We start from the raw sequence: 24,897 nt of genomic DNA, 5'->3' as shown, positions 1-24,897 counted from the left end.
ATCCACAGACAACACCAATATGACCGATGGCTGACTTCTCATCTATAGTGCTGGAGACCTGAAGACCACAGAGTGATATTCAAAGTGCTAAAAAGAAACAACTGTATACAGCAAAATTACATGTTAAAAATGAAATGGAAATAAAGACATTCTTGGATAAAAAATGAATTTGTTGCTAGAAGACTTGATTGATAAGAAATACTGGGCTGGGGATAAATCTCAGTAGCAGAGCATGTGTTTACATGTATGAGGCTCTGTGTTCAATCCCCAGCACCAAAATAAATAAGGATGGAAGGGGAAAGAAGAGAAAAGAAAAGGAAAGAAATACTAATAGAAGTCCTTCAGGCCAGACATGACACACACCTGTAATCCCAGTACTTAGGAGGCTAAGACAGGAGTATCACAGGATTGAGGCTAGCCACAGTGATTTAGTGAGACATGAGCTACTAAAACTATAAAATCAGGAGGTCCTGCTGGGTGTGGTGGCGCACGCTTGTAATCCCCGCGCTTGGGAAGCGGAGACAGGAGGATCGCACAGGTTCTAAGCCAGCCTTGCTGGCTTAAGAGACCCTGTTTCCCAGGCCGGGCGTGGTGGCACACACTTGTAATCCCACGCTTGGGAGGCTGAGACAGGAGGATCACACAGGTTCGAAGCCAGCCTCAGCTACTTAGTGAGGCTCTGAGCAACTTAGTGAGACCCTGTTTCCAAATAAAATATAAAATAGGTCTGGGAGTATAGCCTGGAGGTAGAAAGCCTCTGGGTTCCACCCCTAGTACCACCAAACAAAACAAAACAAAACAAAACAAAGAGACCCTGTTTCCAAATAAAATATAAAATAGGTCTGGGAGTGTAGCCCAGAGGTAGAAGGGTTCCATCCCCAATACCACCAATAAAAAAAAAGGGGGGGGAGGTCCTTCAGGATGAAAGAAAATGACATTAGATAGTATTTAAAATCAACAGAAATAATGAATATGGGAAATGGTAAATATGTGAGTTAATATAAATGACACCTTAAGTCATTTTTTTCTCATAACATCTTTAAAAATGTAAAATTTTATAAAACAGAATTTTTGTTGACTTGAAAACAGAGAATATATCACCATAATAACATAAAGGTGGTTATATTGGAGAACAGAATATATAAAGGGCTTTATATTATAGGTTAGTATTAACCTAAAGTGATTGTACTATACAATGCATTTTATAATCCTTTGAGACACCACTAAAAAGTCACTTAAGAAATATGCTGGACATAATGGCCCATATCTATTATCTTAGCTACTTGGAAGTCTGAGGCAGGAGAATCAGAAGTTTGTGGCCAGCCTGCACAACTTAGCAAGACCAGTCTCAAAATAAAATTAAAAGGGACAGGGATATAGCTCAGTGATCTAGCATGTACAAGACCCTGGGTTCAATACACACACACACATACACAGGCAAATATATTATGTAATTTATGCTAATGTAAATATATAATGTTAATGTAAATCTGTTACTATATGATGTATTACATATTATAATGTGTTATGTGATGTATATTAATTTTTATATATCAGATATATAAATATATTGTTTTAATGTATAATTTTAATTCTTTGACATTAAAATGATACATTAAAATTTTTAACACAAAAGAGAATAAAGGAGGAACAGAAGATTGGAAGTACAGGATGTATAGAAAACAAGATGGCAAATGTATACCCAAATTATCAATAATTACATTAAATGTGAATGGTCTTAACTTCCCAGTTAAAAGACAGAGATTGTCACAGTAGATAAAAAAGCAAGATCCAATTAGTTATCTACTAGAGACATGCTTTAGATTCATAGACACAAGTAGGTTGGAAGTAAGGGATAGGAAAAGACACAGCAGGGAAGCAGTAGCCATTAGAGAGCCGAAATAACTATATTAATTTCAGACAATAGATTTAACACAAGGACAGCCATTTCATAATGATAAAGGGATCAATGTATTAGGAATTCATAGAAATTGTAAATACATATAGACCCAAGTCTTCAAAAAGTATGTGAAGCAGAAATCAAATTGAAAGGAAAAGTAGGCAATTCAACAGTAACTTATTTCAGTTCTCCTATTAAATAATTGATAGAAAAACTAGACAGAATCAGCAAGGATATAGAAACCTTGAACATTCTCAACTAACTCTTCCTAGATCATATATAGAGAGCATACCACCCAATGGTTTTTTTTCAAGTACATGGAGCATTCCCCAAGATACATCATAAGTGAGACATGGAATAAGTTTCAATACATCCAGAATAATTGGTCATATAATATATATTTTCCATCCACAGTGGAATTATACTAGAAATCATCAAAGAAACCTAGAAAATCCCACAATATTTGGAAATTAAACAATATACTTCTAAATACCCACTGAGTCGAAATAGAAATCAAATAGATTTTATTTAATTTTTAATTTTTTGGTAATACCGAGAATTGAACAAAGATGCATTCTACCTCCAACAACACCACCAGTCCAATTTTATTTTTATTTTGAAACGGAGTCTTGCTAAGTTGCTGAAGCTGGACTTGAACCTGCAATCCTATCTCAGCCTCCCATGAATTCCTGGAATACAGGTGTGCACCACCATGCCAGGCTCCAAGATGGATATCTAAATATTTTGAGTTAAAAGAAAATGAAAACGAAACATACCAAAATTATAGAATGCTAGAATGGTGTTGGCGGTATGGTGGTGAGCATAGCTGCCTTCCAAAATTATAGAATGAAAATACTTAGGGATAAATTTATAGCTTTCAGCATCTATATAAGAAAATAAGATCGGATAATGATAACCTAAGCTTCTTTAATCCCCCAAAAACTACAAAAAGAACAAACTAAAATTGAAGCTAATGAAGAAAATAATAAAGATTAGAACAATAAAATAGAATATGGAAAAGTAAAAGAGAAAGTCAGTGAGTTCACTGTCAAGATGGCGGTGCTCCCAGAGTGACCTACAGCATCAACACAGTTCTTGTCTAAATCTCAGTAGACTTTTATGTGAACACTGGCAAGCCAGTCTCAAAATTTACATGGAAATATGTAACACTTAGAGATAGCCAACCCAGTCTTTAAAAGGAACTAGTTTGAGGTGTTAGATTACTTTATTTTAAAACATACTAGAAATCTACCTTAACTGCCAGGGCTGTGGCACATATACCTGTAATCCCAGGACTTGGGAGGCTAAAGCATGAGGATCGCAAGTTCAAAGCCAGTTTGGGCAGATTAGCAAGACCCTGACTTGAAATAAAAATAAAATGGGCTGGAAATATAACTCAGTTTAGAGTGCCCCTGGGTTCAATCTCCAGTACCCCCCCACCCCCCACACTCTGCAGGAATCAGCATAGTATGTTATTGGCATAATATCTAAAGGCATCAGTGGAACAAAAGTAGGGGTCTAGGGAGAAAACTTTACATTGTTCATGTGTTGTTTTCAACAAAGGTGCCAAGACAAGTTTAGTAGGTAAAGGATGGTATTTTCATCAAATTATGCTGAGATGATTAGAAATTATACATAAACAAAAAAACTTAGATCCTCATTTCATACTTTATACGAAATGTAAATATTAGGCCTATACCTATAAAACTTTTAGAAGAGTAGGAGAAGATCTTCATACTTTTGAATTGGGCAGAATTTTGATATATGACACCAAATATACAAGCCCAGGAAAGAAAAGTTGATAAATTGGGATTCATAAAAAATACGAATTTCTGCTCTTTGAAAAATGATGCTCATAAATGAATGAAAAGACAAGTAATCAATTGGGAAAAAAGACTAAGTCATATATCTGATAAAGGACTCGTATCTAGAATACAGAACTCTCAGAATTCAATGAAAAAACCCAATTTAAAAATGGACAGGACTTCCGGGAAGATGGCGACCTAGAAAAGCGGGGCTTAAGAGCCCCGCTAAAAACCAATCTTCATTACTACAAAATCAGTGCCTTTCATAGCCAGAAAACACCATCACCAGAGAAACAAAAAAATCACCAGGCTCCAGAGAGAAAGCGGACTGAGAACAGAGCTCAGAGCCACAGACACCGGCCTCACGCCCGAGGACGCGGCAGCAGCGCCATACTGCCGGCAGCAGCGGCAAATTCACCGGATGGCTACAGCAAGCCGAGGTGAGCCGCTGCGGAACAGCCAGGCGGGATTTCTCGCCGCAGGTAAAATCTAAAGCTCCCAGTGGCTGAGCTCAGCACACGCCGCAAGGATTCAGGGTGGAAATCAAAACCAAGAAGAAATACGCCAGCCTCACGGCCGAGGGCGTAGCAGTGGCGCCATATTGCCATCAGCGGCAGCAGCACCGAATTCACCGAATCCAGTACAGCTACATCTGCATACTCAAGAACAGTGAGTCAAATTGCGGGCCACAGAGGAGAAATCCCAGTACTGTACTCCCTGGAACTTGACCCAGTGGGGGAGGGGCGGTGGCAGAGATATCACACCATAGGAGAACGTGCAACCTGGCACCCCCCACAGTCTAAAGCAGCCTCTATCGACTCTCTGGGTCGGAGACTCTGTGATACAACCCAGTAAAGGAGTAGTGGGGTCTGAGATACTACTGACTCGAGATCCAGAACACCTTAAGTGAAGTCATAGTGACCCAAGGGAAGAACCCAGAGAAGGCACAAACTTCCTAAATCATGGGAAAGAGGAATAATACTGGAGCAATGACTGCCCACAACCCCACAATATCAGAACCCGATAAAACAGAAAATCAGAGATTTCTAGAAGATCAAATCAGGAAAATAACTGCAGAAATAATAGAGGTGCTTCAAAAAGAACTCAGAGAGAGCCAAAAAGAGATAAAGGATGCAATTAATGAAGTAAAGGCCTCAATTCAAAGCACAAACAACCGATTAGACCACATGGAGAACAGAATCTCGCTCTTAGAAGATGATCATTCCAAAAATGAGCGCATAGTTTCTAATCTAGGAAAAAATATCTGACAGCAGGAATCTGATATTGAAGAAATATGGGCCCATTTTAAGAATAATTGGAATAGAGGAGGGAAAAGAAAGTGAAACTAAAGGGATCAACAATCTCTTCAAGGAAGTAATAGCAGAAAATTTTCCAAACATAGAGCAAGAGGTCGATACACAGGTCCAGGAAACTTACAGAACTCTCTTTAGACAGGATCGGAGAAGAGGATCCCCACGCCACATAATTGTCAAAATGACCAATGTGGAAGCCAAGCAGAGAATCTTAAAGGCAACAAAAACAAAAGGCCAAGTGACATTCACAGGCAAACCAATTAGAATCACTCCAGACTTCCCAAACCAAGTCATGAGAGCCAGAAGGGCTTGGAGTAACATATTCCAAACTCTGAAAGAAAACAACTTCCAGCCAAAAATTTCCTACCCAGCAAAACTTTCTATCAAATTAGATGGAGAAATAAGAAGCTTCCATGACAAACAGAAACTGAAGGAATTTATGTCTTCAAAACCAGCGCTAGAGAAAATACTCAAAGAGATTAACTACAAAGAAGAAATAGGTAACACACACCAGAACCAGAGAAACAAGAGTTTCCATCCAACAGACAACTAAGATTGGTTATCTGTGGAGATTCATTACTTATGTTAGTCTTTTACCTATCTCTAAATGGTATTGTTTGCCTTTATTGTTGTTAATTTTTAGGATTTCTAGTTGGAATATTAATATACCTTCAGATATAGCATTTGGAAATATTTTATCCCATTCTATTAGTAACTGTTAACTCTGTTTACATTGTCTTTGGATATACAATATTTTTTTTATTTTTTAGGGAGTTTGTATACTCTTCTGTTGCCTGTGCCATTGAAATCATATCCAAGAAATCACTGCCAATTTCAATGTTGTGAGGTTTTATGACCCAGATTTTCTCCTAAAAGTTTATAGTCTTAAGATTTATATTTAGGTCTTTTATCTATTTTGAGCTAATATTTATATATGGGATTAGGTAAGGGTCCAACTTTATTCTTTTCCATGTAATTATTATGTTTCAACAATATTTAGTTAAAAGATTATTATTTCTACCACCAAATTTTCGTGGAAACCTTATCAAAAATAACTTGACAATATAGGGAAGAATTTAGCTCTAGGCTTTTATTTAACTCCAATGGTTTATATATCTGCCTTTAGAATAGTACTACACTGTTTCAATTATTGTAGCTTTATATGGTTTGAAATCAGAAAATATATATCTTCTAGCTTTGTTCTTTTTCAAGATTGTTTTGGGTATCTAGAGTCCATATTCCATATTAGGATAGATTTTTTTCTGAAAAATAAATATATAAATATATGATAGTTTTACCTAAAAAAATAGAAAAAAAAATATTCTCTGGTAAGAAAGAAAGTAAAAAGAAATATTGAAATGTTATCTTTAAGTCATCAAAAGCTTGGTATCAGACAAATGAAACTGTTATGTGAGATTATCATTTTTAATTCTGGATAAATTGCTATAATACTAGATGTCAACCACTAAGCCAAGCATGGGAGGGAGGGATGGGGAGAGAATGGGGTGGGGATCGGGTGGGGGCTGACTGGGCGATGTGTGCATGTATGTCTACAAAAGTTTGTATCCCACTATGATGTATGAATACAGTGCACCAATAAAAAAAAAATTGGAGAAAAGAAAAAAATAAAATAAAAATGGACAAAATATTTGAATAGACATTTTGCTTAATAATATATATATGAGCTGGGTATGGTGACATAGGATTGTAATCCCAGTACTTGGGAGGCTAAGAAAGGAGGCTTACAAGTTCATGGCCAGCTTCAGCCTCTTAGTGAGGCCCTCTACAACTTAGTGAGACCCTGTTTTAAAATAAAGAATAATAAATAGGGCTGGGGTTTTAGCTTGGAGGTAGAATACCCCTGGGTTCAATCCCTTGTACCACACACACAGAATATATATGAATTCATATACATATATATGAATAACTGGGGATGTAGCTCAGTGGCATGTGTAAGGCCTAAAGTTTGATCCCCAGCATAACAGAAAAACAAACAAAAGCAAGAAAGTTGAATAAGAAAAAAAAGTTGAATAAGAAAAGACATCTAACTTCATTAGTTACTAAGAAAATGTAAACTAAAAGCATTAAGATACCACTAGAATTACGCACTAGAAGACCATAATAAAAAAAAGACAGCAATACCAAGTTGTGACAAGGATATGGAGATACTGAAACTCATTCAGTATCTGATATGGTGGGAATATATGATGACATGTTCTCTTTGGGAATCAGTTGATCATTTCTTAGCAAGTTAAATGTAAAATTAAACCGGGCGTGGTGGTGCACACTTGTAATCCCAGCATCCGGGAGGCTGAGACAGGAGGAATGCAGTTCACGTACAGCCTCAGCTACTTAGTGAGGCCCTCTACAACTCAGTGAGACCCAGTTTCAAAATAAAGAATAATAAAAAGGGGGGCTGGGGATGTAGCTCGGAGGTAGAATGCTGAGGTTACAAGCATGCACCACCACGCCCAGTTGTATAATTCTGTTTATCTTAAAAGAAACATTTTTAGTGAAAAAGAGCAGATCATAGGGATGGGGGTGAGAGTAGTGATTGCTGAAGAGTGATGGTTCCCTCATGAGGGAACTGTTTGGAATTGTAGAATGGTTCTAAAATGGGGTTGTGTTGGTCATGTCCAATTGTGGGCTTATTAAAAATCATCACATTATATTCTTAGAGCTGGTGAATTTATGATACGTAACTTATCCTTCAGTAAAGCTCTTTTTAAAGGAATCTTCACGATTTCTTAACCATTTTACTTGAATTGTGAGAGCTCTTCTAAATCCTAATGTAGCTGGGCGTGGTGGTACAGACCTGTAATCCCAGTTCTTGGGAGGCTGAGACAAGAGGATCATAGGTTTAAGGACATCCTCAGCAAGTAGTGAGACTATCATCAACCTAGAAAGACCCTGTTGCAAAATAAAAATAAAGTAGGACTGGGGGTGTAGCTCTGAAATAGAATGCACCTGAGTTTAATATCCAGTACGAAAAAGAAAATCAATCAAAATCAATCCTGATATAACATAGTTTATTTAGTTTGTGACCATGTCACACAAACTCTGATTTATGTGTTTAATAGTATCTCATAAGAAAATTACTTTTACATAAATATCTATTTACATGCATGCCTTTGTTTCAAATACTCTTTCTCTCCCTCTCCCTCTCCCTCTCCCTCTCCCTCTCCCTCTCCCTCTCCCTCTCCCTCTCCCTCTCCCTCTCTCTCTCTCTCTCTCTCCTCTCCTCTCCTCTCCTCTCCTCTCCTCTCCTCTCCTCTTCTTTTCTTTTCTTTTCTTTCTTTTTTGTGGCACCGGGGAGTGGAACCCAGGGGCATCCTACCTCCTAGCTACACCCCCAGCCCTATTTTTTTTTTTTTTGTTCTTCATTTTGAAATAGGGTCTCACTAAGTTGCTGCAAACCTCACTAAGTAGCTGAGGCTAGCCGCGAACTGCAATCCTCCTGTTTCAGCTTCCCAAGTATTGGGATTACTAATCCCACATCCAGCTCAAATATATTTTCCAATACCTCTTTGTGTTTCTCAGTTGCAGCTAAATGGCTTTTGATTCTCAACTGCAGTTTACTATTCATTCTGTTATTTTTGACAGCTTTCCCCCCTAGGATGATAATAACTTTTAGAAACCACAGCATGTAACAACTTTTATATAGCTCTGGTGATTTTTGTTAACATACTTTCTCATTGAAAATATGAAATCTTATTTCTGAAATGTGCCTTGGTTTTAATCATGTACTTATATTTCTTTTTAAAATAGAATATGCTTCTCTGGGATCCCTCTATGATTACATTAACAGTAACAGAAGTGAAGAGATGGATATGGATCACATCATGACCTGGGCCACTGATGTAGCCAAAGGTAATATTACTTGGTGAATTCTTACAGAATTAGTTGGAGCATTTTTCCTACTCTGACATGGGTTGTTCATGTCAGGTTTTGTTGTTGTTGTTGTTGTTGTTTGTTTTGTTTTGTTTTTTTAACTGTGTCTTTAGCTATTCTTCATCTTTTTTTCAGACAAAAAGTAATAAAAATTTTTCAATTTTAATATCATTGCTTTTCCACTCCTGAATTCTTTTTTTTTCTTTCCCTTTTTACATTTCTTCCCCTAAAATAAAGTTCTAGAAAACCAATAAACTCCAGGGCAGGCATTTTGGCCATGTTTTGTGACATCATAATTGATCAGCTCACTTGACATATTAAGTGGAAAATTATAATTCTGTTATCCTTCTGAAAGTGTCTACTATCTAAAATCATGATTTATTGTAGCATTAGCTCTACTCATTTTGTATACATAGTAATGCTAAAAATAGTAACTACTTGCCAAGAATTTTTTTATTTGTCCTGTCATGTAAAAGCAACTCAATTTTTTTTATATTTAATGTAAACTTAGGCTTCACCTTTGGAAATTAAATATTTTAATACATAAAATTCCTAAACAAGGTTCTGCTTCTTTTTCCCCCATAAATTTCTGCATAGACTAATGCTCTCTCAAGTAATTGAAATTCCATTTATTTTTATCTTTTTATTTCCATTTTCTAACTGACATTTTCGAGTTTTGTTTATAACTGTCAAAGTTGCTTTGGAAACAATTTGATCTAATTAAAGAATACTAATAGTTAACGTTTGTATTCTAGCAACCTCTAGAAAGCCAGTGTGCCCACATTTTATTGGGCAATCAATTCCTTTGCATTTTACCAATCTGTTCTCTAGAAACATTTTTTACAAAGCAAATGCAATGTTATTTAGCACTCAGTAAGGAGAGCAACTTATTCTTTGATTTCACTGCAAAGTCATACAGTGACTTCCAAATGGGAAGTCTTTCCTTTGGGGAATTATGGCACTTGTTCTAAGTTTCATCAGTACATGCCAAATTCTTCAAATAGGGAAAGTGGGGGGGAAAATGTCAGGTTGATGCTAGATGCTGCTATTGAATGATACTTCATTACCTTATGAGATAATAAGCTCTATGTTTAGGATGAAATACTAAAAGGTGTGACAGTGTTAATGACCTTGATTGTGTATTCATGCACCAAGTATTCTCAAATCAACCTTATAATTTTATTTTCTTGAAGACACTTCCATGTAACATCATAGTCACTTCCCTGCATGTCAGTGGTACACAGGGACCACCTGTGTAAAACAAAATGTGCTGTAATTGGAAATTGGAAGCTGCCTGCAACATTGTAGAAACATCTACAGGAATGTAAATGCATATATAGGTCGTTCTTAATTTATGGCACTTTACCATATAGACTTTTGTATTTAGGGTGCTCAGCCAATTACAACCATGTTATTACTTAATGCTACTTAGGATTGGTTAACAGCGAACAAATCAATTGCCACCAGCTACTGTGCTCCAGCTGTCCTCTACTTAAGGGCCCCTGGTTCCCAGCCGGCAAAACTCAACCTTCCTACCTCCGCAGCATTCTGAGGGGCATATCTCTTGCTTCCAGAACAGCTAGCTCTGTGTTCTCAGGAGATTTTAAGAGTGCTAAGCACTCCACATCAGAAGGGTAGGGAAGAGAAAGAGCAGAATTAAGAAGCAAACAGGAACCTGAGGTAAAGGTTAGAAAAGGAGAGAATGGGGGTAGACTCCTGGAGTGAAGTCCAAATCCACAAAGTAATAAAACCCCTTTTGCCTGATAGGTGAGTTGATCTGAAAAGCAAGTGCTAATGTGTTGCCTTCACTGAGAAGAAGCTTATCCATTTATAATCACAAGCAATATGTAACATTTTAAAATCTTTTCAGATAACCTAGAAGAGGAAAAAAATAAAAAACAATGCTTTAAGAATGACTTCAGTTTTCCCCAGTACAGCTAGGTGTGGAACTTGGAGATTAAAAAGGAAGACTTGACTTTTGTTGATTCTGTTTCAAATTCAGCTGTGCACCTCTCAGTTTGACTGTGATTGAAGCCACTGGAGCAACAATACATTGAGAAATCAAAGAATGAATAATTCATTCCAAACAAGAGTAGACTCATGCATTTTAAAGTAGACATTGCTTAGCATTATTGCTGTTGAGAGTATGCCCTTCCAACCTAAAAAGATTCTTCTCTTTCTGGATGGGAAGAGGAATGGTGGTGGACGAGCAAGTACATCTGAAATTGCCCTCAGTCAGTCAACAACTTAAAGCAGATAAACCTGGATCCACCCTCAGAATAGTTACTGCTGATTCCAGATCTTCCCCCAAAGTCTGCTCAGTGACATCTGTCAAATAATTTTTAGAGAACTCTGAATGTTAAATCTGATGAAAATATTTTTCAGCATTCTCAATGGTTTGCAATAAAAACAGGCAGAATTATAGATGGTTCTAGGAAAACAAATAGAATTTTATGTGATTGTGATTACTACAGTAGTAATATGTACCCTAAATATTATTGAAGTGTAAAGCATACATTGTACACAAATAATTAATGGTACATTTTCTTTTAATAATCTGCCATGAGGAAGAAAAGTGCCTATATTTTAAGCTTTTGTTCTTGAGTCTTATATTTTGAAATCCTTACTTGTCAGCAAGTATAGAAACTATCTGTCTTTACCTTTAGTTGTAATTAAGCAGATTCTACTTGAAAATTATTCAGGAATTTGATTCTGAAGCAAGAGAAGGTAACTGTGAAATTCAATCATACAGATTATTAAGTGCCACCCAAGTTGTAGCTATTGAATTTTTACAGTTTGAAGTATATAGAACTTCATATTAAGATTCCTTTTATCCAAATTACATCTTCCTTAAGAGTGCTTAAATTACTAATACTTTTGTTAACTTTACTCTTTTCAGTGATAACATTATGTGATAAATTTAAATTTTTTCTTATTTTAGTTCTTTTATGATATTTTAATATATCATAATCAGAATAGCAGAATAATAGATTATTAAGTCAACCTTTAAAAATTGAAATGTTCAATACACTTTAAAAGCCAAAGTGTAGTTATTAAATTTTTTCAATGGGTAGTTCATGAGGAAAAGGAGCCTTTTGATTTGGTGTGGGGGAAGAGACTATTTCTCTCATTGTTTCTTTGTTTGTTCTGTTTGTTTGTTTGTTTGTTTATTGGTGGTACTGGGGGTGGAACCCAGAGGCTTTCTACCTCCAGGCTATACTCTCAGACCTATTTTTATATTTTATTTGGAAACAGGGTCTCACCAAGTTGCTGAGAGCCTCACTAAGTAGCTGAGGCTGGCTTCGAACCTGTGTGATCCTCCTGTTTCAGCCTCCCAAGTGGGGGAATTACAAGCATGCGACACCATTCCCATGGCTTCTCCCATTATTTAGAAATGGGAACTGGAGCTCTAGGCATGGTGGCGCATGCTTGTAATCCCAGTATCTGGGAGACAAGAGGATTGTGCAGGTTCAAAGCCAGCCTCAGCTACTTAGTGAGGCTCTCTGCAACTTGGTGAGACACTGTTTCCAAATAAAATATAAAATAGGAGCCAGGCATGGTGGTGCACACTTGTAATCCCAGCATTCGGGAAGCTGAGACTGGAGGATCGTGGTTCGCAGGCAACCTCAGCTACTATTTAGTGATGCCCTCTGCAACTTAGTGAGACCCTTTTTCAAAATAAAGAATAAAAAATAGGGCAGGAGTTGTAGGTTGGAGGTTGAATGCCCCTGGGTTCCATCCCTAGACCCGCAATAAATAAATAAATAAATAAATAAATAAATAAATAAAATATAAAATATAAAATATAAAATATAAAATAAAATATAAAATAGGTCTGGGAGTGTACCTCATAGGTAGAAGGCCCCTGGGTTCCATCCCTATTACCACAATTTTAAAAAAAGGTTAAAGCCGGGCATGGTGGCACATGCTCGTAATCCCAGCATTTGGGAGGCTGAGACTGGAGGATCATGGTTCGCAAACAGCCTCAGCTACTAAGTGAGGCCCTCCGCAACTCAGTGAGACCCTGTTTCAAAATAAAGAATAAAAAATTGGGCAGGGTATGTAGCTTGGAGGTCGAATGCCTCTGGGTTCTATCCCCAGACCTGCAAAAAATAAAAAATAAAAAAATAAAAAGGTTAGAAATGGGAACTAGAAAAATAAAGGAAGAACAAATGCTCTTTGTCTTTATTCTAAGGGTATAGACAATATGTAAATATAGAAAAAGTCAAACACTAAGGAGGCAACCATTAAATATATCTGTTAAGTAATAATTTTTATTTAAAATAATAAAATATTTAGATTATGCTGAAGTGTTTTGAATTACACTAAAATATGCTGAAGAGAAGTTTTGAGTGTGTTTAAATATCTCAAGATTTATCATTATGAAAAAAATAAAATATTTTGTAACTACTGTGTAATTTTTTTATCTGAGTAGTTTTAGTTACCAGCTATAACTACTCAGTTCTTCCAGCTGGCCATCCCTACCATGGTGGCATGAATGCTGAGAAAATAAATCAAGCTGCAACTGGGTAACTTCAGGCATCCAGATGAGAGCTAGAAGCCCTGGTCAGAACTTTGGCAGGTGTATAGGCAGTTGGTAGTGGGATTCCTTAGTCATGGAGCATTTCTTCCCATGATCACTGTGCTATTTTCATGCAGGCTCCAGAAAAGGTGTCCTTATTAGGTATTATGAGAAGCTACTTTTATACACACATATTTTAACTTCTCAGATTAAAGCATATAAATTATACTTAAATTAATGTTACTAATGCAGAATTATCCTTTTCATATTTTATCAATCCTGGGAAAATAGAAAACATGGATTTATCTTCATGAATTTTTTGCAAAAATATGAAAAACAATATTGATGCAATGTGGAAAAATATTAATAGGCCCTTTTTCCTTCTTGTATGAAAAGGAATGCACTATTTACATATGGAGGCCCCTGTCAAGGTGATTCACAGAGATCTCAAGTCAAGAAATGGTAATGTAGCCATGTTTTTATCTTACCTATTTTATTACAAATTACATGTATCTTTATATAGAAATAAGCATCATCCTTTACATATCTTTTGTAACTTTTTGCCTCATCACTGGTACCATGAAATATTTTCTACCATCAATAAACATCAAAATTCTCTATATTAGCCTGGCGTGGTGGCGCACGCTTGTGATCCCTGCACTTTGGAGGCGGAGACTGGAGGATCGCGCAGGTTCGAAGCGAGCCTTCCTGGCTTAGGAGACCCTGTTTCCAAATAAAAATAGAAAATAGGTCTGGGAGTGTAGCCCGGAGGTAGAAGGGTTCCATCCCCAGTACCACTAAAAAAAAAAAAGATAAAAAATTATCTATATTATTTGAAGAAGCTGTATTACATTCCATTGTATGAATTTTACAAAGAATATAGACATTTGGATTGTTTACACTTTTTCTAAGGTAAGAAATGTTTGACCTTTAGCCAAATTTTTCAACACATCCCTAATTATTTCCCTAGAATCATTTTCTAAAAGAGGTATTACTGGGCCAGAGTGTGTAGTCATGTATTTTTAGTCTTCTATTTTTAGATGGCTCCCTGTACTAGTAATTTTGAGTTTTGTTCCTGTTGCTTCTGAATTATATGGTGTAAATTTTTTATGTCACTCATGCCCATATTACCTGGAGTAGGGCCCAAAAATTATCAGCATGCTTAGGAAATTGGAGACAAAAGCTTTCTTGTTTTCTTTCTTCTCTTCTATAGTTCTTATAGTTTACTTATGAGCCTATGTTTTATAATTTGGCGAGTGACTATTTTAAAATAACTTTCAGGATTAGACATTACCTTGAAGTAGGAATGGTAACAGAGTGCTTCTTCCATTACATCACTTCAGAGTTATTGGAGAAAGGCAGTCGGATTATTTAGCTTTAGCAGAGCTAGTTTAAACTAAACATTAGAGTTTGCTACTTTAAAAAAAATGCTCAGTTATTTATTTACACAATTTTCAAATGATTCTCAGAACTATTAATTTTTAGAAAATGTTTAGGTCAATGCAGCTGAAACGGGTTATTCACTAATAGTGTGATCCTTCGAATGGGTAGTGGTAGCAGGTAGAGGAAAAGAACCAGAGAATGGGCCAGGCCCCCTGCTCATCTCAGGACCCTGGGGTGTGTCTGCCCAGTGGGGATGGGGGGTTGTTGATGATGCTGCCACTTGTCAGGAGACCGGGTTGGACCCCTATCTTACCCTGCCCATTGACTGGCCGATTGCCTTGACTTCTTCTAGGTCATTGCTTATCTTTTTGCCCTTCTTCGACAGATATATCAAAATACTTTTGGTGTATCATTGACTAACAGGAAATTATTAGGAAATAATATAGAATCTAGTAGGAAGAAGCAGAGTTTTATGCCTATAAATGTTTAATTCATGCTGAGAATTTCAATTTAAACAAGTTATTTGACCTCAGTATTCTAAATCTTCCATGGGAAAGAATGAATAAAATGTAGATTTATCCATACTATCATTATGGAGGCTATATGATAATGCAGAATATCCCCATTTTTAAAAATTAACAATTTGTGTAGTTAATTGATAGGAACACATACACTCACATTAAAATAATATAGACCTTACTTTTTGCATTTCCACCACCCCCAGGAGAGGGAATAAGACTTCCATTTTCTGTATTATATATTTTTATAATGATAATTTTGAGTACTTGTTAATGTTATAATGAGAAAAATAGAGATATTTTCACAGTTGAATGTAGTATTAGTAATATTTTTATTTTTATTTGTAAAAGTTTATAGTTTATTACTTATAAATCATGTTTACTCTGGAACCATTTTCATATATTAGGTCATGCAAAGATTATGCTCTTTACTTATCAAAATCATTAGTAGCTACTAAAAAGAACCCATATTGATCATCTACCATGTCCAAGACACTGAGTGACTTACAAAAGAAATTTCAGAAAGAGTTCTTCCGTGTTCTATCTGTAGTCTCCTCTCCTGTTTGCTCTTCTCCCACTCCCATAAAAGCCTCACCTACCTGTTAACACTCCCAAACAAATCCTAGCTTCTAAACTATCCATCCACTTATTAGACATGTCTACATAGATACTTTGCATGTTCCTAAAATATATTGTCTAAACTAATTTTTTCATCTTCCCCTCCCCCCTCAAAAAAGGAAAAAAAAAGCATTCTTGAGTCCTTTACTCAATGCCAATGTAGTTGCCCATGCCAGAGATCAAATAAAAAGGAATTGGTAGTTCGAATCCAGAGCTCGGTTCAAACCATTAAGCTCCATCACCTCTTTATTGATTTCATCCTTGAGTCCTCCTCCTCCTCCTTCTCCCATATCCAGTTCTTCACCGGGCCTTCGGTGCCTTGTGTCCTGATTATTTCTTGGCTCAGTTTGCTTCTCTTCTGTCCTTTTTCATAGCCTCAGTATCCTCATCTGTTTCTTGAACCACTTTTGTGCACAGTGGCCTTGGGCCTCCAGTTCTGTTCTTCTCTGATAGGGTCTGCTACCTGCACATTTACTCATTTCCTTCCTCCACTTAAAATTGCTTATTGGCTTTTCATTTCTCACAAGGGCTCTTCTTTACGTGGCCACTACCTTCGCAAATCACTGTGCCTTTTCTTCTGGTCCTGAGTTGTTGCAGAAACTCTCTTTTGCCTAGAAAATGACTTTCTTTCCCCAGCTCTCCTTGTGGTCAATACCTGTGTTTTCAGGTCATGGCCTAAGCATCATTTCTTCCTGGAAACATCATTTGATCTTCCTAGACCTATGTAGCTCTGCCTGTGGGGTCTCTAATACTCTCACTTTCTCTCATGGAATTTATCCCACTTTATTATAGATGTTTGTTTGTCTCTCTGACTAAACTGTAGACTCCAAAAGAGGTGAGACAACGTGAGTCTCCCCTTCCTGTTCCAGAGCATATGCATGGCTTTTGTCCATAGTAGGTATCAGCGAAGAGTTGTTAAATAAATGAATGTATTAATAAGTGAATGAATGAATATTGTCTCTGCCTTTAAGAAAAATATTCTTCAACTGGGAGGAAAAAACTATATGTACCATAAATAATAATGCTAATGATTCTCTCAGTATCATACTGGCAAGTCCACTAGCAGAACCCAGGTAAGAATTTGATTTTCCTGAATACTTTAATTTGGTGTATTTTTTACTAAATAGTACTACATGTGTATAAAGCAAGAATCTTAAAAGCCTTTTTAATCAGCACCTCATGAAACTAAGCTTTTATTTTAATGTCAGCCCTCTCTTACAAAATCCTCAATTTAGTAAATACTTTGATTTTACCTTTTTTAATACCAGTTAGAAATTTTGCCACTTGGAAACCAGAAATAGAAGGGTATGCTTTTTTGTTCAGCATAAGACAATTCAAGCAAATGAGATGATTGTCATAATTTATCTTTCTTTTTCTTTTTAGTTGTTATAGCTGCTGACGGGGTGTTGAAGGTAGGACTGTTTCTTTTAATTTAAAAAATGTTAATTTCAGATGTAGATTCTCACAACTGATAACTCTATTTTTGGTCAATAAGTAGAGAGTTGATTCTGGTCCCTCTCTCCTCAGATCTGTGATTTTGGTGCCTCTCGGTTCCATAACCACACAACACACATGTCCTTGGTTGGAACGTTCCCATGGATGGCTCCAGAAGTGATCCAGAGTCTCCCTGTGTCTGAAACTTGTGACACATATTCCTACGGTGTGGTGAGTTCCTTACTTGTTTCTTATTTCTAAAGGTGATTAAAAAAAAAAAAAAGGAGCAAACAACCTGAAGAAAAGGAATACTACAATTAAACCTGGCTTGTCTGAGACCAGACTGCTGTTTCTAGAAGAATATCTGAAGCAGAGGAGCAGGGAGAGTACTTTCCCATCGTCGAAATGTGTGCTTCTGCCACTCAAGCTACAGGCCCTGTGTTGAGAAGAAGCTGGCACCACTCCCTAAAAACAAATTAGATGGAACCTGAACTAGTGTTTGTCTCAGTCAACCTTCTCACTGCCATAATCCAGAACAGCTGATCACACAGCCTAAAGGAAGGAAGGTTTATTTGCTCACTGTTTTTTATGGATTTGGGGGTTCAGTTCTAGTGAGACTGGGGCCTCTGGATTCAGGAACATAGTGGTGGGAAGCAAAGAGGGGGAGAGAGCAGGGGCTCTGGGCTTAGATCATGGGGCCTAGACTCAAAAACACACAAGCAATCAGTTCCTAAGGCCACAGCCTCAGGGATTCACCTTGTCCAGCTGCAGCCCACCTGCTTAGGTTCCCATCCAGGCCACGGTCAGTCCATCACAATGGATGTATCTATTGATGAGATTATAGCCCTCATGGCTTAATCACATCAGCTCTGAACAGTAATCCATTAGCTCTTCAGGGGATATTCTATATCTAACTATAACAATATTGGGTCTAATGTTCTCTTGTGATGAATGCTTTTTTAAAAACTGGGTAGAAATATGACTGTAAAAAATCTCTAATTCAGTGGAAACATGGATCATTTGCCATAGGACTTCAATGTGATAGCTTGCTCAAGTAGTGAAAACCCTCAGTAGATCTGCCAGTGAGTTTATTAACAGGAAATTTTTGAATGTCAACTATTAAACTGATTAGTGAGTTTCTAAAAGTACAAAAGAAAATATACTTAGAACTTAGGAGATTATCTTACCCATGTCTTCTCCAGGTGTTAGAAACTAGTAGTGAGTATCTGAACATGAATCTGAAGTATTGCCTTTTCCCACGTGAACCAGAAAAGGTGTTGAGAGGTGACCTCTGTTTGCTGAGCTCAGGATCTTTCCTGGATCTCTGCAGTCCCTTTCACATCACAACCCTCCTCTTCAGAACAGTTTGCATCCATCTTTCTGCAGCTGCAAGTATTTGGTTTGTTTTATTAAAAACTTTTACTCAGAGCCGGGCGTGGTGGCGCACACTTGTAATCCCCGCGCTTGGAAGGCTGAGACAGGAGGATCGCGCTGGTTCGGAGCCAGCCTTGCTGGCTTAAGAGACCCTGTTTCCAAATTTAAAAAAAAAATAGGTCTGGGAGTGTAGCCCGGAGGTAGAAGGGCTTCCAGGAACCCCAGTACCACCAAAAAAAAAAAAAAAACAAAACTTTTACTCAGGCTCACACACCTCTTTTCAGTAAAAGGACCGGAGCAGTCTCTTTGTGGATTAGGTCTTCTATCTACCTGTTTACTGACCTTGCCTTTGCTTGGTTTGTTTTGGTTTTATTGAGGAAGGAATTTAACAAATGCTTATCGAGTCATTCTGCCAAGTAATTTAGCATTCTGAAACAAACTCTCCAGAGAGGGGAGCACTTCCCCGTTGTTCAGCAGTACCCGTTAGCCTCTGCCACAGTACTGCATCAGTATCAACTCGACATTCCGGCTAGAGCCTTCCCTTAGAAACAGAGGGCCTCGTGCCGGGCGTGGGGGCGCAGGCTTGTAATCCCCACGCTTGGGAGGCAGAGACAGGAGGATCGCGCAGGTTTGAAGCCAGCCGCGCGCGCTGGCTTAGGAGACCCTGTTTCCAAATAAAAATGTAAAAATAGGTCTGGGAGTGTAGCCCGGAGGTAGAAGGGCTTCCAGGAACCCCAGTACCACCAAAAAAAAAAAAAAGAAAAGAAAAGAAAGAAACAGAGGGCCTCTTTAGTGGCTTTTAAGAAAGCTTCTGCTATTTGTCTATCTTGTTTTGTGTGTGTGTGTGTGTGTGTGTGTGTGTGTGTGTGTGTGTGTGTTTTGGTGGTACTGGGGTTCCTGGAAGCCCTTCTACCTCCGGGCTACACTCCCAGACCTATTTTTTTATATTTTTATTTGGAAACAGGGTCTCTTAAGCCAGTGCGGCTGGCTTCGAACCTGCGCGATCCTCCTGTCTCCGCCTCCCAAGCATGGGGATTACAAGCGTGCGCCACCGCGCCTGGCCTTATTTGTCTATCTTGAAGTGAGAGCCTTGCTCAGAATGCTGGCCGCCTGCACAGAGGAGCGCCATCAGCAGAATTCTATTCAGAAATGTGCACAGATGTAATCTAATTATAAACAAGAATTCAGGGTAATATTTAATTCTGATCTCTTATCATTCTGTTCTAAATGAACATCATTTGTGAAGGACAAAGTACAAGGCTTGCTTTCCCAGAACTTCAGTTTAAACAACCACTTTTTTTTTTAATGAAGAAGGCATTATATGCTCAAAGTAAAAATTATATCAGAGAGCAAGAGAGAGAGGACAATGTTCAAGTTAAGAGCATGTTAGTTTCAGACATTTGTAGTCTACAAACCTTGAAAAAGATACCCATCTAGAAAAACTGTGGTGATTTAGAACTTTTTTTTTCTGTCATTTCCAAAAGAGGCTCATGACCAGGAGTCATTTGTGAGAGGATCTGTTTGCATAACACATTTGTTCATTAAGAGCTTTTTCTGTTGGTTGAAACCTCCCCCTTGCACATAGCAGTCACACACAGAAGAATAAGGCCATGAAAAAGTTGTCCTGTTTTGAAAGTCACCAAAAAATGCAATATATTTTTCTTTTGTTTTCTTTTTTAAAAATGCTGTCAGCAGTTAGTCCCTAACACTCTCAAGAATACTATCCCTCCCAGCTTAATAAAATTGTGTTTCATCTTCTGAGATCAGATAAAATCAGGTGCATTAGGGGTGGTATGGCCATAGACTTGTGTTGTGTCTTAACACATGGCAGCCTGTACTGCCTTAAAATAAACGTGCTGCCAATGCCAGAAATGGATCTTGTGATCCTTGTTTCTAAGCTGGTAAACATTGCTAGGCAGGCAATTGTTTCTCTCTGTGCTTTATAAGAAATAATATTTTCCTATCCTTTTACGATAACTTCTCTGGAAGGACCAAGCCAGAAAGTATATTTGGTGTGTAATCCACACAAAAAAAGAAAAGAAGAGAAAAGAAAAGGCTTTGGGAAAGCAAAAAATTATTGAAAGAGAAAGCCTTCTGAGAATACAGGCCCTGCCACCTTCTAAAAACAAAGCTATTCTAATGACAATGTAGAAAAGATTACCCTCTGAGGAGCTTCTCAGCCAGAACCAGCTTTGAAAACAGAGCAGCCTAAGAGACAGCCTTGCTGCTGTGCTTGTCTGCGAGCCCTGTTCCAGAACCATCCGGGCTCAGGTAATGGCTTTCTATTGTCTGCAGGAGAAAAGGCAAGAGAAGTACACAGCCTCGTCCAAGTTTCTGCTCGGTAAACTGAAAATAGAAATTTTCCTTGAGCACAATTTAACTGTGAGGATGTCTCAATATACAATGAGTTGGAAAATATTTTTAAGGTGAAAGATCAAAATGATGTTTGGCCTGCATCCTCAGAACTGGTATTTTAAGGCATAGTTTAAAATATTTTTAGACCTTCAAGTGATTTCCTCAACAAAGTTACCTTTTGTGCCAATTGCCATTTTATTGACTGTAGAAAAAGCTATCTCATCTCATCCCACCTACGTTTTGGTACATTCCCAAATCTGAAGAATCAGTATGAGGAAATCATGAGATGTGCTGATCCTGGAGTCAAACCAAAGACTCCTTTGGGCTTTCAGCATGGCTTACTGTGCCAGGCCACCCCGTAGTTGCCACACATTTATCCATCGGCTTTGGTAGCTCTTGAGAGACACAGAGAGGGAACAAATCAAACTGTCCTATTTTTTAGTTTTAGAACTCTTAGAGAAGCACAAATGGGATCTTACTAGATTTTGGACATTTTCCAGTGGAATATTTTGAGATAAAGAATGAAGAATAAGTATCCTGGTGTTTCCTCAAATTCTTGGTGTTGCATTTTACCTCGCAAAATCCAGCCAGTCTCTGTGTGTGCATGTATAATGTACAGGCAGGCCAAACTAAGAAGGGAGGAAGCACCAGACAGCTCTGGACATTTTGGGGTCTGGAGTAATTGATTTACTTGAGGCTGATTCCCCGTTCCCATTCTCCTTAGGGATGTCAAATCCACTCATTGACTGGCTCCGTGTGTCCTTTCCCCTCCATCTCCAGCACTGGTGGGTTGGCAATTGCAACCAACTGAGAGGCTTCATTTCCTGCTCACCCTCTCACTGTCCTGTCCCCTCTCCCACACAGGCAGTGTGATTGCATACCTGTGCCGGCTCCCACCCTACCCTTAGGGTGCCACTAGAATTGGCCCCCTCTGGGATGCCCTTACTTTTTCCTAATCACTTTTGTGACTCAAATAGAATTATTCAGTAGCTCTTCTAAAGAAGTACCTTACACACTTGATTAAAAGCCCAAAGAGGCTTCAGTAAATTTTTTTTCTCCTGCTTGAGCAGCATCTGCCAATTTCCCTGATTTTCCTTGCTAATTATCTTCATATTAGCCAGCATTCATTTAACAATAAGACTGAGAGCTGGCTGAGGGAATAGTGGGCGTGCAGTCAAAGGTTTACAGGACTCATCTGACAGAGTCCTCCATCTACAATTTACATTTAGAAATAGGCTTTTATGTTTTGAACTAGAGGACTCTAAGCCGAGTTCTCTCCATACTCCTGCCATGGCTCTGGACATACAGTATGGCCCGCAATGTTCTCCCTAGCCCCGCACTTTCCCCTTCCCTGGTCCCCTCTGGGATTAGAGCTTGACCTTCATGGTGGGACAGCAAGGTCGCATTCTGGCTCTGCCCCTTCAGAGCTGAGCGTCTTTGGGCAAGGTTGATGAACTCCCCTGGTTTCCTCACCTATGAAATGAGCTGTTTGACAGGATTGACATTAATCATGACGATATACATATCTGGAACATAAGAATCACTCAATAAACTTTAATAGTAGTCACTACTGATAAAATTAAAATTATTTTACACTTTACAAAGTATTGATAGACTCAAATTGTAGATATTCATTTTTATAAGCAGAGAAAGTAACTGAATTTGCAAATCTCTATTCCTCAGTTCTTAAAGAAAAATCAAAATCAGCAGTATTTCTAATACCAATCTGCTTTTGGGGGGCATTCCAGGTCAGATTTATTCGCCATATTGCCCTCAAGGATCACATAGAGGTAAACACACACATAAACTCACAGGCACATACTCAACTTATATGTCACATACAATGTGTACTACATTTTAGGAATAACATAATAAATTATAGGTAGATGATAACTGATCCTTTAGACTGATTCATTTTTAGAGAAATTTGTTCAAAACACAAAATCTAAATGTTACAATTTTGCAAATAGATGGAGTAGATGGATTTGCCAGTGGTTTGGATTGAGGGCTTAGGTTTTGTTTTTTTTTTTTAATGAGACCATTATTAAACTTTCAAAAATATAGCGGGATTTTCAGTTATTATAGAGAAATATATCAGCAATTGAAGGTGGAAAAAGTTTTAACTAACAAGATATAAAATCCAATTTGTGGGAATATATGAAAATCCTAATTACTCATGAGTTAAAGTTAAATCACTCAGGCCTATTGAGTTCATAAAATTTTAAATCTCTCTTTAGATGTTCTAACTTCTAGTCCAAATTTTTATTTATTAAAAAACATAAAATGTATATAATATGTGGAAGAATTTATATGCATGAATATATATATTTTGTCCAAGTTTCTACAGATGGAGTTGGTTATGTCTAGTAATTGGATACAATTAACTATTAGATAAAATTTCAGTAATATACCAAAAATATAAAGTACAAGAATAAAAATTCTATTTCCTTTTTGTTCCAGGTTCTCTGGGAGATGCTAACAAGGGAGGTCCCCTTTAAAGGTTTGGAAGGATTACAAGTAGCTTGGCTTGTAGTGGAAAAAAACGAGGTAAGACTACGTTTCTCCATTCAGGTACATAGATCAGAAAACAGTATTGGGGTTTTGCAAAAGACTTTTTCATCTTCTTCAAATTGAAAGTAAGTTCACGCTTATGGAAAGATTAGCAGTAGGAGCTAACACAAAGGGTCAAAGTGATGTTATTCCTCATGAATGGACCCTTTACATCTAATTGTTGCAGCTTCACGTCGTGATGCTGTAGATCAAAAGTTGTACAAGTACTGTACTAGTTTCTCAGTCTCAATTGTAAAACCTAGGGGTTTGTTCTTAGTGATGAAAGAAGCCATTGCGTCCAAGGTAGGGGAACAGTTTAACTCCATCTCCTGCGTTTAGGACATCTTTTTTACTGGCCGGGAGTTGATATATCTGTAAGAGACCTTCAGCTACTTCAACTTACCTCTCCCAGCAGGAGTCACTATAGTACAAGAAACTGTCGCTTAGATGAGAATTTCAAAAATAAAAGAAGAAAAAATAGTTTCAAAAAGGGGAAAAATTACAGTTTTGCCACCTACGTTGAACACTACATTGAAGATGAGCTCCTCACTGGAATTGGCGAGGCAGTGGCGTAACTGTTCGCTTCTTCATGCAGAGCCTTTCCATTTCAAAAGAACTTCAGTGGCGTAAACACCGTTTGTGCTGTGTCCCCAGCCTCGCTTTTCTTCTTCCCACAAATTGAGGCTTTCAGTTAGTTGGACCTATGAGCCTACATCAGAGAACATGGCACATTCATATCAAAGAGAGCAACTACATTTTGAAAGGTTTAAAATGTGCCTGAAACGCACAGCCATGGAAATTCTCAGCATAAGGATGAAGCATCCAATATCAAGGTATTAGGAGAACTCAGATCACGTAATGGAAGCGTGCTGTTGTCTTTGCAAGGTGAAACAACTTTATTTTACGAAACTTCTTCATTTCCACATCTTATCCATGGCCTCCATAAAGGGTAAGAGTGCAGCCTTAAGATAAAATTATTTTCCAAAAGGCGAATATATAACGGTATCCCCTTTTTAATGTTTTAAAAGAATTAGATCAATCTGCTCCTTATGTGAGTACAGGAACAAACCAGATTAATCAAAGAGCTGCTACTGACCAGGATAGACCGTTTCCTTCTTTTAGATTATATAATCCAGAGTTATCTCACTTATTTGTCCTCCTGATTTCTTGGGAATAGATGAAATGTTGATGATAGCTGGACTTGATGGGAGAGAGCTGCCAGTTTAAGAAATGA

The 24,897-nt window shown here is 37.7% G+C and overlaps 1 protein-coding gene across 1 annotated transcript in view; it reads left to right on the top strand.

The window, feature by feature from the left end:
• The window catches only part of MAP3K20 (mitogen-activated protein kinase kinase kinase 20), a gene marked incomplete at its 3' end in the record, with an annotated part of 174,480 nt that overhangs the window by 69,713 nt on the left and 79,870 nt on the right, over nt 1-24,897 (top strand). The window contains exons 4-8 of the mRNA XM_080689527.1: nt 8,787-8,888; nt 13,828-13,893; nt 17,334-17,362; nt 17,478-17,615; nt 23,574-23,660. Of these exons, the coding sequence (XP_080545653.1) occupies nt 8,787-8,888; nt 13,828-13,893; nt 17,334-17,362; nt 17,478-17,615; nt 23,574-23,660 (422 nt within the window). The remainder of the gene's footprint in view (nt 1-8,786; nt 8,889-13,827; nt 13,894-17,333; nt 17,363-17,477; nt 17,616-23,573; nt 23,661-24,897) is intronic.

This window comes from Muscardinus avellanarius (assembly GCF_963383645.1).
Source record: "Muscardinus avellanarius genome assembly, chromosome: 2".
Lineage (NCBI taxonomy): Eukaryota > Metazoa > Chordata > Mammalia > Rodentia > Gliridae > Muscardinus > Muscardinus avellanarius.
The sequence above is the reverse complement of the archived record's forward strand: the minus strand, read 5'-3'. Positions and strand labels throughout refer to the sequence as shown.